Below are 14,687 nucleotides of genomic sequence, written 5' to 3'. Positions count from 1 at the left end.
CTCTCTGCCACAGAAGGTAGTTGAGGCCAGTTCATTGGCTATATTTAAGAGGGAGTTAGATGTGCCTCTTGTGGTTAAATGGATCAGGGGGTATGGAGAGAAGGCAGGTATGCGATACTGAGTTGGATGATCAGCCATGATCATATTGAATGGAGGTGCAGGCTCGATGGGCCGAATGGCCTACTCCTGCACCTATTTTCTATGTTTCTATGAAGGGGATTTATGGTTGTCTATATTGGGTTTGAGGCACCAAGGGTAAATACTTGTCTGTGATATGGTTTGTGCTGTTTAAATGTATTTACGTTGAGATAAGAGATAAGGCATAGGTGATGGTTGTGTGACCTTTGCAAAAGGTTTTCTTATGGTTATAGAAAACTGAGAAAGTAACTGTTTTGATAATCTTTCATTTGTCGTGTGGAATGCTATTAGTGAAGAAGCCTTACATTCCTTTCCTCTAGAGATAGAATGGGGAGGTTGTAATACAGAATGAAATTACACCCGAGCTTGGGAAGAAGCAATCAAGCGTGACAAATATATGGTCTTTGTGTGCTTGGAGTTGGGAATTGTGTAATTAGAAATAACTTAATTCTTTACCACTTTGTAAGAATGGGACAAAACTCATATTTAATCCATACGTAACTTATTTTAACTATGTAGTTGTAAGGAAATTATTTATGAAGTGTATTGTGTTTTAATTAGGATTGTATGTATTAGATTTTTAGAAATAACTTTCTTTTCCAAAAGTGAACACATGTTTTGTGTGTATGTGTTGTGTGATTATTATATTCTGAGGAGTTCTCTGAGAATTTTATATCTGTGGTTTTACTTTATTGAAATAAAATGATTTTGAGCAAAGAGGTTGAAAAAAACACAGAGGGGAAGAAGGTTGTAAAGGGGCCGGAAAAGGGAAAATCATGTGACTATACGTGTTGTCAATCAATGGAAAGGATTTAGTTGATTGGTTAATGCAAATAAGTTAAATGTATGGTAAACCATAATGATTGGTTAATAGTTTGCCACTCCTTTTGTACCATCCATGTCTATTACCTGTATAATGTGTTACATTTATACCAAAGTCAGTAGTTCTTTCGACCAGCCCCAGAGTTTCTAACTCTGTGTTGGAAGGTTTAAAGAATTATCCAGTGGTGTCAGAATAAAGAATTGATTTTAGCAGCAATGGTTTGAATCAAGTTTTCTTGAACAGGACTGACAAAATAAATCAGTTTAACACTATGTTATCCCATCATATGCCCAAGGGTCAATTTACAGAAGCCAATATACCTACAAGCCTGCTTGTTTTTGGAGTGTGAGAAGAAATGAGAGGACCCGGAGAAAACCCACGTAGTCATAGCGAGAACGTACAAACTCCGTACAGACAGCACCCGTAGTCAGGATCGAACCAGGGCCTGTGGTGTTGTGAGGCAGCAGCTTTACCGCTGCTCCACAGTGCCGCACTAGTCACCTTCAATTCGGATAGGAGTTAAGAGATGGTGCTAGAGGTGTAGATTGTGTGCAGATCTGATGGCCATGTTCTCAATAAGATGTGATTAAGCTAGAGCGGGTGCAGGAAGAATTCACAAGGATGTTGCCTGAATTGAGTGCTTTAGTTATCGGAAGATACTCAGGGCCGGATTTACGTATAAGCTTATAATAATATTAATCTTATTTATATAGCACATTTTTAGTCAACTTGCATTGACTCCAAAGTGCTTCACATAATTACATTACATTTACACACAGGCAAAGGTGGGTGAAGTGTCTTGCCCCAAGGACACAACGACAGTATGCACTCCAAGCAGGATTCGAACCAGCTACCTTCCGGTCGCCAGCAGAACACTTAGCCCATTGTGCCATCTGTCGTTCCCTCAGCTTAGGGCCTCAAGATCTAGGGGGGCCTCGGCCCGCTCCACCAAGGTGTATAAAACGTTTGACATGGGGGCGTTGTTACAAAACCTACCATCAGTGGCGCTGTGCTTGCAATTCCGGAAGCTTTGGTGGTGTTGGTGGGGGGGGAGGGGCGGGATTAAAATGCAGGTGAGGCTAATATTCGTTGTGGAGAGGACCTCCTACTCTTTGCCCGCTGACCCTGGCCACTACACCGCCCTCCAGCAGCCCGCAGCTGACGCCTTACCTGCAGCCTGGACTCAGCACGGGGCCTGAAGTTTTCACGCTGCAGACTCCAACTCCCCTGAGTTTGACTGCGCTGGGTCCTAGTGCTAGTCCCCTAACCCTGGCAACCTCAGTGGCTGTTCCACTGGGTCTTCCCCATTCACCTCAAACCATGTGACCCCAGCTCTTCCCCACCCACACTACAGTCCTCATACCCCCCTACCCACTGACCACCCACCATCCCCCCCACCAGACATCGCCTCGGCCTCCGTCCACTCACCTGCCTTTCTCCGGCCCCAACCCCCATCACTGCTGTGAGCTCACCATCCCTCCTGACCTCCCCCTCTCAGATACCGAACGGTATGTCCTCAGCAGAGGCCTCATCTTTGTCTCCCTCCGTCCCCACCTCAATTAGTTCGGGCCCTCCGCGATTTGAAGCTCTTCTGCTGTCGCCTCCACCTCACACCGTTCTTCCAGGGGAAGGAGTCCTCGCCCCCATTGATGATCCCTTTTCCCGTCTCCAACAGACCCCCTTCTCATGGCCATTGGTACAATTAAATTTGGGGGTCACCATCCGACGTCGGAATGGGAGAACATTCTCAGCGGCTTGGACTTCCGAATCGGCCACTTCCTACCGGAGACCGCGACTCCCGAAGTCCACAGGCTGAGCTGGGTGGAGATTCACGCTGGCGGCCCTCGGCAAAGGGATCCCAGGGCTCCATGATGTTGAAATCAGCACGGCCCGAGGCTGGGAGCTCCGCAAACCACAGCTCCATGATGTTGAAGCAGCAGGCCCAACACGCCAGAGCTTCAAACGGCGATCCTGGTAACGCCTCGCCCGCTCCGCGGTGAATCCAGTATGTATTTTAAAACCAACTGTTTAATGACAACATACAGTAGGATCTAAAAGTGTCACACTGTCACTGTCGGGTAGTCATGGTCCTCAGATGGAGTTACAGATGGAGCAGCAGGACACCAGACGCCTGTGGCAGGGACTACGGACTGTAACCAACTACCGGAGCAACCCCCTCACCCCCCCCTCACCACCCACCACCCTAGCTGATGACCTGAACTCCTTCTACGCTCGTTTCGAGTCGGGCAACATCACCCTAGGTTTGCTGGCTAACGACAACACCGCCAGCGTGCTGGCTAACGATGCTGAAGGGAGGCCCATCGCTGGGGATGTGCACATATTATTGTTGTCCGAGCACGACGTGAGGAGGGCCCTGACACAGGAGAGCGCGAGGAGAGCTGTAGACCCAGATGGCATCTCGGGGCGAGTACTCAAGTCCTGTGCTACGCAGCTAGCTCCGGTGCTCACTACAATATTCAACCTCTCCCTGGTCAACTCCGTGGTCCCTGCCTGCTTCAAAAGATCCATCATTGTACCTGTACCAAAAAATGCCTCCCCAGCTTGTCTGAATGACTACCGTCCGGTGGCCCTCACCTCGGTAGTCATGAAATGCTTTGAGAGGCTGGTGAAGAAACACATCTGTGCCTTCCTCCCTCGCAACATGGACCCGCTACAATTCGCATACCGGCCAAACAGGTCCACGGACGATGCGGTCTCCCAGGTTCTGCACACCACTCTTTCTCACCTTGAGAGTCAGAAGGGGGGCTATGTGAGGATGCTGTTCATAGACTACAGTTCAGCCTTCAACACGATAGTCCCCACCACACTTGCTGACAAGATGCTGGAATTAGGGCTCAACACCCCCCCTGGGTGTGCCTGGGTCCTGGACTTTCTCACCGCCAGGCCCCAGGTGGTCAAGATGGGAGGAAATACATCAAAGTCCCTCACCCTTAGTACAGGATCCCCCCTGGGTTGGTGTCCTCAGCCCCCTACTGTACTCCCTGTACACACATGACTGTGTGGCTAGGTTCATCTCCAACTTTATAATCAAGTTTGCTGATGAAATTGTGGTGGTGGGCCTGATCTCAGACAATGATGAGAAGGCCTACTGGGAGGAGGTGGCTGATCTAGCACTCTGGTGCCAGGATAACAGCCTCCTCTTGAATGTCAAAAAAACTAAGGAGCTGATCATGGAATTTAGGAGGGCACAACATCCGAGGACGTACACACTATTGAAGATAAATGGTGATACTGTGGATAGGGTGAGCTGCTTTAAATACCTGGAAGTCCACATCTCCGAGGATCTGACATGGACATCACACGCTGCCGCACTGGTGAGTAAGGCAAGGCAACGCCTTTACCAACTCAGGCAATTGAGGAAATTCAGAGCGTCTCTGAGGATCCACCAGTGCTTCTACTCAGCGGCTGTGGAAAGCATCTTGTCCGGAAATATCACAATTTGGTTTGGGAATTGCTCTGCCCAGGACAAGAAGGCTCTGCAGAGAGTAGTGCGTTCGGCCGAACGCACTATGAGAACTTCATTCGCCCCCCTGCAGGAACTATACACCAGGAGGTGCAACTCCAGAGCCAGCAACATTATGGGGGACCCCTTCCACCCCAGCAATGGACTGTTCCCGCTGCAAACACCTCCGTTGCCATGCTATGAAAACAGAGAGGGTGAGAAGGAGCTTCTTCCCAGAGGCCACTAGGACTGTAAACTCCTTTCGCACCAGGGACTAACTTACTGAACCATTTTACTGTTGTGTGGTGTCTTTTTTAAATTGCTGTTTTTTTCTCTTTTTTTTCTCCCACAAATATGTAATATGTGAATATGTGATTCTGTACCATTCTGTTTTGTAATTTTTTTGCACAATCCGCAAACATTGCCACTTTTCATTTCACTGCACATCTCATATGGGTATGTGACGAATAAACTTGACTTGACTAGTCGTGGAGATGGGAGATTGGGAGGGGGAGGGGGCCTCACAAGTGAAATAGCTTAGGGCCTCCCTTCATCTAAATCCGGCCCTGTAGATACTGGATAAACTGGGATTGTTTTCCATGGAGCTAAGAAGGTTGAGGTGCAACATAGAGGCTTATAATACCACGAAGAGCATCGATAAGGTGAATGCCCAAGGTCTTCTTCCCAGAGTCGTCTAAAATTAGAGGACGTCTGTTTAAGTTGCGAGGGGAAAGTTTTAATGGGGACCTAAGGATCTAATTTTCACACAGAGGGTGTTGAGTAGATGGAAAAATCAGCAAAAGGAAATGGTAGTTGCGACTGCAATTACAAAGTTTATCGGACATTTGAACAAGTTTATGGGTAAGAAATGTTTATAATATGGGGCAAACGCACAAAAATGGGACTAATTCAGATTTGGGTGAATGAGTTAGGTTGAAATGCTTTATGACTCTTTCATAATGACTGAAATAATTCATGTTCATAAGTTATAGGAGCAGAATTAGGCCATTCTGCCCATCTTTCCAACAGATCCCACTTCATCTCTCTCCACAACCACACCTCTGCTACAGCCACAGTCACTCAAGGCGTTCCCCAAGGCTCCGTACTCGGCCCCCTCCTCTTCATCATCTACATCCTCCCCCTTGGTCAGATACTCCGCCACTTCAATCTGGACTTCCACTGTTACGCTGATGACACCCAGATCTACCTTGGCACCAAATCCCCCCACAACCCCCCCCTCTCCCATATCAACTCCTGTTTGTCAGCTATAAAAACCTGGATGCAACATAATTTCCTCAAACTCAACAGCGATAAGACAGAATTCCTCCTCATAGGCTCCAAAGCCACACTCAGCAAAATCAATAACCCCACTCTCACCATCGACGGCACCACTGTCTCCCCATCTCCCCAGGCCCGCAACCTTGGCATGATCTTTGATTCCACCCTCTCCCTTGAGCCTCACATCCGCCATGTCATTAAAACCTCCTTCTTTCATCTCCGCAACATCGCCAAACTCAGACCCTCTCTCACACCGCCCGCTGCTGAAAGACTCATCCATGCCTTCATCTCCTCCCGACTGGACTATTGCAACTCACTTCTCCTTGGCATCAGCTCCACCTACATCAACCAACTCCAACTGATCCAGAACGCAGCCGCCCGACTCATCACCCACACCAAATCCTGGCATCACATCACTCCAGTCCTCAAACAACTTCACTGGCTTCCCATCTCCCACCGGATCACCTACAAAATCCTGATCCTCACCTACAAAGTCCTCCACCATCTGCCCCCCCCCCCCCATATCCCACTGACCTCCTCTCCCCCTACCAACCCTCACGGTCCCTCAGATCCACATCAGCTGGTCTCCTCTCCATCCACAAGTCCAACCTCCGCAGTTTTGGGGACAGAGCCTTCTCCAGGGCAGCTCCCAAGATGCTGGAATTAGGGCTCAACACCCCCCCTGGGTGTGCCTGGGTCCTGGACTTTCTCACTGCCAGACCCCAGGTAGTCAAGATGGGAGGAAATACATCAAAGTCCCTCACCCTTAGTACAGGATCCCCCCTGGGTTGGTGTCCTCAGCCCCCTACTGTACTCCCTGTACACACATGACTGTGTGGCTAGGTTCATCTCCAACTTTATAATCAAGTTTGCTGATGAAATTGTGGTGGTGGGCCTGATCTCAGACAATGATGAGAAGGCCTACTGGGAGGAGGTGGCTGATCTAGCACTCTGGTGCCAGGATAACAGCCTCCTCTTGAATGTCAAAAAAACTGAGGAGCTGATCATGGAATTTAGGAGGGCACAACATCCGAGGACGTACACACTAATGAAGATAAATGGTGATACTGTGGATAGGGTGAGCTGCTTTAAATACCTGGAAGTCCACATCTCCGACGATCTGACATGGACATCACACGCTGCCGCACTGGTGAGTAAGGCAAGGCAACGCCTTTACCAACTCAGGCAATTGAGGAAATTCAGAGTGTCTCTGAGGATCCACCAGTGCTTCTACTCAGCGGCTGTGGAAAGCATCTTGTCCGGAAATATCACAATTTGGTTTGGGAATTGCTCTGCCCAGGACAAGAAGGCTCTGCAGAGAGTAGTGCGTTCGTCCGAACGCACTATGAGAACTTCATTCGCCCCCCTGCAGGAACTATACACCAGGAGGTGCAACTCCAGAGCCAGCAACATTATGGGGGACCCCTTCCACCCCAGCAATGGACTGTTCCCGCTGCAAACACCTCCGTTGCCATGCTATGAAAACAGAGAGGGTGAGAAGGAGCTTCTTCCCAGAGGCCACTAGGACTGTAAACTCCTTTCGCACCAGGGACTAACTTACTGAACCATTTTACTGTTGTGTGGTGTCTTTTTTAAATTGCTGTTTTTTTCTCTTTTTTTTCTCCCACAAATATGTAATATGTGAATATGTGATTCTGTACCATTCTGTTTTGTAATTTTTTTGCACAATCCGCAAACATTGCCACTTTTCATTTCACTGCACATCTCATATGGGTATGTGACGAATAAACTTGACTTGACTAGTCGTGGAGATGGGAGATTGGGAGGGGGAGGGGGCCTCACAAGTGAAATAGCTTAGGGCCTCCCTTCATCTAAATCCGGCCCTGTAGATACTGGATAAACTGGGATTGTTTTCCATGGAGCTAAGAAGGTTGGGGTGCAACATAGAGGCTTATAATACCACGAAGAGCATCGATAAGGTGAACACCCAAGGTCTTCTTCCCAGAGTCGTCTAAAATTAGAGGACGTCTGTTTAAGTTGCGAGGGGAAAGTTTTAATGGGGACCTAAGGATCTAATTTTCACACAGAGGGTGTTGAGTAGATGGAAAAATCAGCAAAAGGAAATGGTAGTTGCGACTGCAATTACAAAGTTTATCGGACATTTGAACAAGTTTATGGGTAAGAAATGTTTATAATATGGGGCAAACGCACAAAAATGGGACTAATTCAGATTTGGGTGAATGAGTTAGGTTGAAATGCTTTATGACTCTTTCATAATGACTGAAATAATTCATGTTCATAAGTTATAGGAGCAGAATTAGGCCATTCTGCCCATCTTTCCAACAGATCCCACTTCATCTCTCTCCACAACCACACCTCTGCTACAGCCACAGTCACTCAAGGCGTTCCCCAAGGCTCCGTACTCGGCCCCCTCCTCTTCATCATCTACATCCTCCCCCTTGGTCAGATACTCCGCCACTTCAATCTGGACTTCCACTGTTACGCTGATGACACCCAGATCTACCTTGGCACCAAATCCCCCCACAACCCCCTCCCATATCAACTCCTGTTTGTCAGCTATAAAAACCTGGATGCAACATAATTTCTTCAAACTCAACAGGTTTTACTGCAGTTTTACAGGGTCTTGGTGAGACCACACCTGGAGTATTGCGTACTGTTTTGGTCTCCTAATCTGAGGAACGACATTATTGCCATAGAGGAAGTACAGAGAAGGTTCACCAGACTGATTCCTGGGATGTCAGGACTTTTATATGAAGAAAGACTGGATAGACACGGCTTGTACATGCTAGAATTTAGAAGATTGAGGGGGGATTTTATAGAAACTTACAAAATTCTTAAGGGGTTGGACAGGCTAGATGCAGGAAGATTATTCCCGATGTTGGGGAAGTCCAGAATGAGGAGTCACAGTTTAAGGATAAGAAGGAAGTATTTTAGGACCGAGATGAGAAATCATTTTTTACACAGAGAGTGGTGAATCTGCGGAATTCTCTGCCACAGAAGATAGTTGAGGCCAGTTCATTGGCTATATTTAAGAGGGAGTTAGATGTGGCTCTTGTGGCTAAAGGGATCAGGGGGTATGGAGAGAAGGCAGGTAAGGATACTGAGTTGGATGATCAGACATGATCATATTGAATGGAGGTGCAGGCTCGATGGGCCGAATGGCCTACTCCTGCACCTATTTTCTATGTTTCTATGAACGGGATTTATGGTTGTCTATATTGGGTTTGAGGCACCAAGTGTAGATACTTGTCTGTGATATGGTTTGTGCTGTTTAAATGTATTTACGATGAGATAAGAGATAAGGCATAGGTGATGGTTGTGTGACCTTTGCAAAAGGTTTTCTTATGGTTATAGAAAACTGAGAAAGTAACTGAGAAAGTTTTGATAATCTTTCATTTGTTGTGTGGAATGCTATTAGTGAAGAAGCCTTACATTATTTTCCTCTAGAGATAGAAGGGGGAGGTTGTAATACAGAATGAAATTACACCCGAGCTTGGGAAGAAGCAATCAAGCGTGACAAATATATGGTCTTTGTGTGCTTGGAGTTGGGAATTGTGTGATTAGAAATAACTTAATTCTTTACCACTTTGTAAGAATGGGACAAAACTCATATTTAATCCATACGTAACTTATTTTAACTATGTAGTTGTAAGGAAATTATTTATGAAGTGTATTGTGTTTTAATTAGGATTGTATGTATTAGATTTTTAGAAATAACTTTATTTTCCAAAAGTGAAAATATGTTTTGTGTGTATGTGTTGTGTGATTATTATATTCTGAGGTGTTCTCTGAGAATTAGTTTTATATCTGTGGTTTTACTTTATTGAAATAAAATGATTTTGAGCAAAGAGGTTGAAGACACCACAGAGGGGAAGAAGGTTGTAAAGGGGCCGGAAAAGGGAAAATCATGTGACTATACGTGTTGTCAATCAATGGAAAGGATTTAGTTGATTGGTTAATGCAAATAAGTTAAATGTATGGTAAACCATAATGATTGGTTAATAGTTTGCCACTCCTTTTGTACCATCCTTGTCTATTACCTGTACAATGTGTTACATTTATACCAAAGTCAGTAGTTCTTTCGACCAGCCCCAGAGTTTCTAACTCTGTGTTGGAAGGTTTAAAGAATTATCCAGTGGTGTCAGAATAAATAATTGATTTTAGCAGCAATGGTTTGAATCAAGTTTTCTTGAATAGGACTGACAAAATAAATCAGTTTAACACTATGTTATCCCATCATACGCCCAAGGGTCAATTTACAGAAGCCAATATACCTACAAGCCTGCTTGTTTTTGGAGTGTGAGAAGAAATGAGAGGACCCAGAGGAAACCCACGTAGTCATAGCGAGAACGTACAAACTCCGTACAGACAGCACCCGTAGTCAGGATCGAACCAGGGCCTGTGGTGCTGTGAGGCAGCAGCTTTACCGCTGCTCCACAGTGCCACCCTAGTCACCTTCAATCCGGATAGGAGTTAAGAGATGGTGCTAGAGGTGTAGATTGTGTGCAGATCTGATGGCCATGTTCTCAATAGGATGTGATTAGGCTAGAGCGGGTGCAGGAAGAATTCACAAGGATGTTGCCTGAATTGAGTGCTTTAGTTATCGGAAGATACTCAGGGCCGGATTTACGTATAAGCTAGACATGCTTAAGCTTATAATAATATTAATCTTATTTATATAGCACATTTTTAGTCAACTTGCATTGACCCCAAAGTGCTTCACATAATTACATTACATTTACACACAGGCAAAGGTGGGTGAAGTGTCTTGCCCCAAGGACACAACGACAGTATGCACTCCAAGCAGGATTCGAACCGGCTACCTTCCGGTCGCCAGCAGAACACTTAGCCCATTGTGCCATCTGTCGTTCCCTCAGCTTAGGGCCTCAAGATCTAGGGGGGCCTCGGCCCGCTCCACCAAGGTGTATAAAACGTTTGACATGGGGGCGTTGTTACAAAACCTACCATCAGTGGCGCTGTGCTTGCAATTCCGGAAGCTTTGGTGGTGTTGGTGGGGGGGGGGGGGCGGGATTAAAATGCAGGTGAGGCTAATATTCGTTGTGGAGAGGACCTCCTACTCTTTGCCCGCTGACCCTGGCCACTACACCGCCCTCCAGCAGCCCGCAGCTGTCGCCTTACCTGCAGCCTGGACTCAGCACGGGGCCTGAAGTTTTCACGCTGCAGACTCCAACTCCCCTGAGTTTGACTGCGCTGGGTCCTAGTGCTAGTCCCCTAACCCTGGCAACCTCAGTGGCTGTTCCACTGGGTCTTCCCCATTCACCTCAAACCATGTGACCCCAGCTCTTCCCCACCCTCACTACAGTCCTCATACCCCCCTACCCACTGACCATCCACCATCCCCCCACCAGACATCGCCTCGGCCTCAGTCCACTCACCTGCCTTTCTCCGGCCCCAACCCCCATCACTGCTGTGTGTTTGCCATCCCTCCTGACCTCCCCCTCTCAGATACCGAACGGTCTGTCCTCAGCAGAGGTCTCACCTTTGTCTCCCTCCATCCCCACCTCAATTAGTTTGGGTCCTCCGCGATTTGAAGCTCTTCTGCTGTCGCCTCCACGTCACACCGTTCTTCCAGGGGAAGGAGTCCTCGCCCCCATTGATGATCCCTTTTCCCGTCTCCAACAGACCCCCTTCCCATTGGTACAATTAAATTTGGGGGTCACCATCCGACGTCGGAACGGGAGAACATTCTCAGCGGCTTGGACTTCCGAATCGGCCACTTCCTACCGGAGACCGCGGCTCCTGAAGTCCTCAGGCCGAGCTGGGTGGAGATTCACGCTGGCGGCCCTTGGCAAAGGGATCCCAGGGCTCCATGATGTTGAAATCAGCACGGCCCGAGGCTGGGAGCTCCACAAACCACAGCTCCATGATGTTGAAGCAGCAGGCCCAACACGCCAGAGCTTCAAACGGCGATTCTGGTAACGCCTCGCCCGCTCCGCGACGTGAGGAGGGCCCTGACACGGGTGAACGCGAGGAGAGCTATAGGCCCAGATGACATCTCGGGGCGAGTACTTAAGTCTTGTGCTACGCAGCTAGCTCCAGTGCTCACTACAATATTCAACCTCTCCCTGGACAAGTCCGTGGTCCCTGCCTGCTTCAAAAGATCCATCATTGTACCTGTACCAAAAAATGCCTCCCCAGCCTGTCTGAATGACTACCGTCCGGTGGCCCTTACCTTGGTAGTCATGAAATGCTTTCAGAGGCTGGTGAAGAATCACATCTGTGCCTTCCTCCCTCGCAACATGGACCCGCTACAATTCGCATACCGTCCAAACACGTCCACGGACGATGCGGTCTCCCAGGTTCTGCACACCACTCTTTCTCACCTTGAGAGTCAGAAGGGGGGCTATGTGAGAATGCTGTTCATAGACTTCAGTTCAGCCTTCAACACGATAGTCCCCACCACACTTGCTGACAAGATGCTGGAATTGGGGCTCAACACCTCCCTGTGTGCCTAGGTCCTGGACTTTCTCACCGCCAGACCCCAGGTAGTCAAGATGGGAGAAAATACATCAAAGTCCCTCACCCTTAGTACAGGATCTCCCCTGGGTTGGTGTCCTCAGCCCCCTACTGTACTCCCTGTACACACATGACTGTGTGGCTAGGTTCAGCTCCAACTTTATAATCAAGTTTGCTGATGAAATTGTGGTGAAGGGCCTGATCTCCAATAACGATGAGAAGGCCTACTGGGAGGAGGTGGCTGGTCTGGCACTCTGGTGTCAGGACAACAGCCTCCTCTTGAATGTCAAAAAAACGAAGGAGCTGATCATGGACTTTAGGATGGCACATCATCCGAGGACGTACACTCCATTGAAGATAAATGATGATACTGTGGATAGGGTGAGCTGCTGTAAATATCTGGGAGTCCATATCTCCGAGGATCTGACATGGGCATCACACGCTGCCGCACTGATGAGGCAAGGCAGCGCCTTTACCAACTCAGGCAATTGAGGAAATTCTGAGTGTCTCTGAGGATCCTCCAGTGCTTCTACTCAGCGGCTGTGGAAAGCATCTTGTCCGGAAACATCACAATCTGGTTTGGGAACAGCTCTGCCCAGGACAAGAAGGCTCTGCAGAGAGTAGTGCGTTCGGCCGAACGCACTATGGGAACTTCATTTGCCCCCCTGCAGGAACTATACATCAGAAGGTGCAGACTCAGAGCCAGCAACATTATGGGGGACCCCTTCCACCCCAGCAATGGACTGTTCCAGCTGCAAACACCTCCGTTGCCTTGCTATGAAAGCAGAGAGGGTGAGAAGGAGCTTCTTCCCAGAGGCCACTAGGACTGTAAACTCCTTTCGCACCAGGGACTAACTTACTGAACCATTTTACTGTTGTGTGGTGTCTTTTTAAAATTGCTGTTTTTTTCTCTTTTCTTTCTCCCACAAATATGTAATATGTGAATATGTGATTCTGTACCATTCTGTTTTGTAATTTGTTTTGCACAATCCGCAAACATTGCCACTTTTCATTTCACTGCACATCTCATATGGGTATGTGAAGAATAAACTTGACTTGACTAGTCGTGGAGATGAGGGATTGGGAGGGGGAGGGGGCCTCACAAGTGAAATAGCTTAAGGCCTCCCTTCATCTAAATCCGGCCCTGAAGATACTGGATAAGCTGGGATTATTTTCCATGGAGCTAAGAAGGTTGAGGTGCAACATAGAGGCTTATTATACCACGAAGAGCATCGATAAGGTGAACGCCCATGGCCTTCTTCCCAGAGTTGTCTAATATTAGAGGACGTCTGTTTAAGTTGCGAGGGGAAAGTTTTAATGGGGACCTGAGGATCTAATTTTCACACAGAGGGTGTTGAGTAGATGGAAAAATCAGCAAAAAGAAATGGTAGTGGCGACTGCAATTACAAAGTTTATCGGACATTTGAACAAGTTTATGGGTAAGAAATGTTTATAATATGGGGCAAACACAGAACAATGGGACTAATTCAGATTTGGGTGAATGAGTTGGGTTGAAATGCTTTATGACTCTTTCATAATGACTGAAATAATTCATGTTCATAAGTTATAGGAGCAGAATTAGGCCATTCTGCCCATCTTTCCAACAGATCCCACTTCATCTCTCTCCACAACCACACCTCTGCTCCAGCCACAGTCACTCAAGACGTTCCCCAAGGCTGCGTACTCGGCCCCCTCCACTTCATCATCTACATCCTCCCCCTTGGTCAGATACTCCGCCACTTCAATCTGGACTTCCACTGTTACGCTGATGACACCCAGATCTACCTTGGCACCAAATCCCCCCCTCCCCCCCCCCTCTCCCATATCAACTCCTGTTTGTCAGCTATAAAAACCTGGATGCAACATAATTTCCTCAAACTCAACAGCGATAAGACAGAATTCCTCCTCATAGGCTCCAAAGCCACACTCAGCAAAATCAATAACCCCACGCTCACCATCGGCGGCACCACTGTGTCCCCATCTCCCCAGGCCCGCAACCTTGGCGTGATCTTTGATTCCACCCTCTCCCTTGAGCCTCACATCCGCCATGTCATTAAAACCTCCTTCTTTCATCTCCGCAACATCGCCAAACTCAGACCCTCTCTCACACCGCCCGCTGCTGAAAGACTCATCCATGCCTTCAACTCCTCCCGACTGGACTATTGCAACTCACTTCTCCTTGGCATCAGCTCCACCTACATCAACCAACTCCAACTGATCCAGAACGCAGCCGCCCGACTCATCACCCACACCAAATCCTGGCATCACATCACTCCAGTCCTCAAACAACTTCACTGGCTTCCCATCTCCCACCGGATCACCTACAAAATCCTATCCTCAAAATCCTGATCCTCACCTACATCTGCCCCACCCCCCCCCCCCCCCCCCCCCCCCCCCCCCCCCCCCCATATCTCACTGACCTCCTCTCCCCCTACCAACCCTCACGGTCCCTCAGATCCACATCAGCCGGTCTCCTCTCCATGCACGTCCAACCTCCGCAGTTTTGGGGACAGAGCCTTCTCCAGG

The 14,687-nt window shown here is 48.0% G+C and overlaps 1 protein-coding gene across 1 annotated transcript in view; it reads left to right on the top strand.

Moving 5' to 3' along the window:
- LOC129694834 (uncharacterized) overlaps positions 1-14,687 on the top strand; it is a 66,998-nt gene that overhangs the window by 13,087 nt on the left and 39,224 nt on the right. The window contains exons 2-3 of the mRNA XM_055631594.1: positions 3,204-3,389; positions 13,510-13,600. Coding sequence (XP_055487569.1) covers positions 3,204-3,389; positions 13,510-13,600 — 277 coding nt within the window. The remainder of the gene's footprint in view (positions 1-3,203; positions 3,390-13,509; positions 13,601-14,687) is intronic.

Source organism: Leucoraja erinacea, unplaced genomic scaffold (genome assembly GCF_028641065.1).
Source record: "Leucoraja erinacea ecotype New England unplaced genomic scaffold, Leri_hhj_1 Leri_817S, whole genome shotgun sequence".
Classification (NCBI taxonomy): Eukaryota; Metazoa; Chordata; class Chondrichthyes; order Rajiformes; family Rajidae; genus Leucoraja; species Leucoraja erinaceus.
The sequence above is the reverse complement of the archived record's forward strand: the minus strand, read 5'-3'. Positions and strand labels throughout refer to the sequence as shown.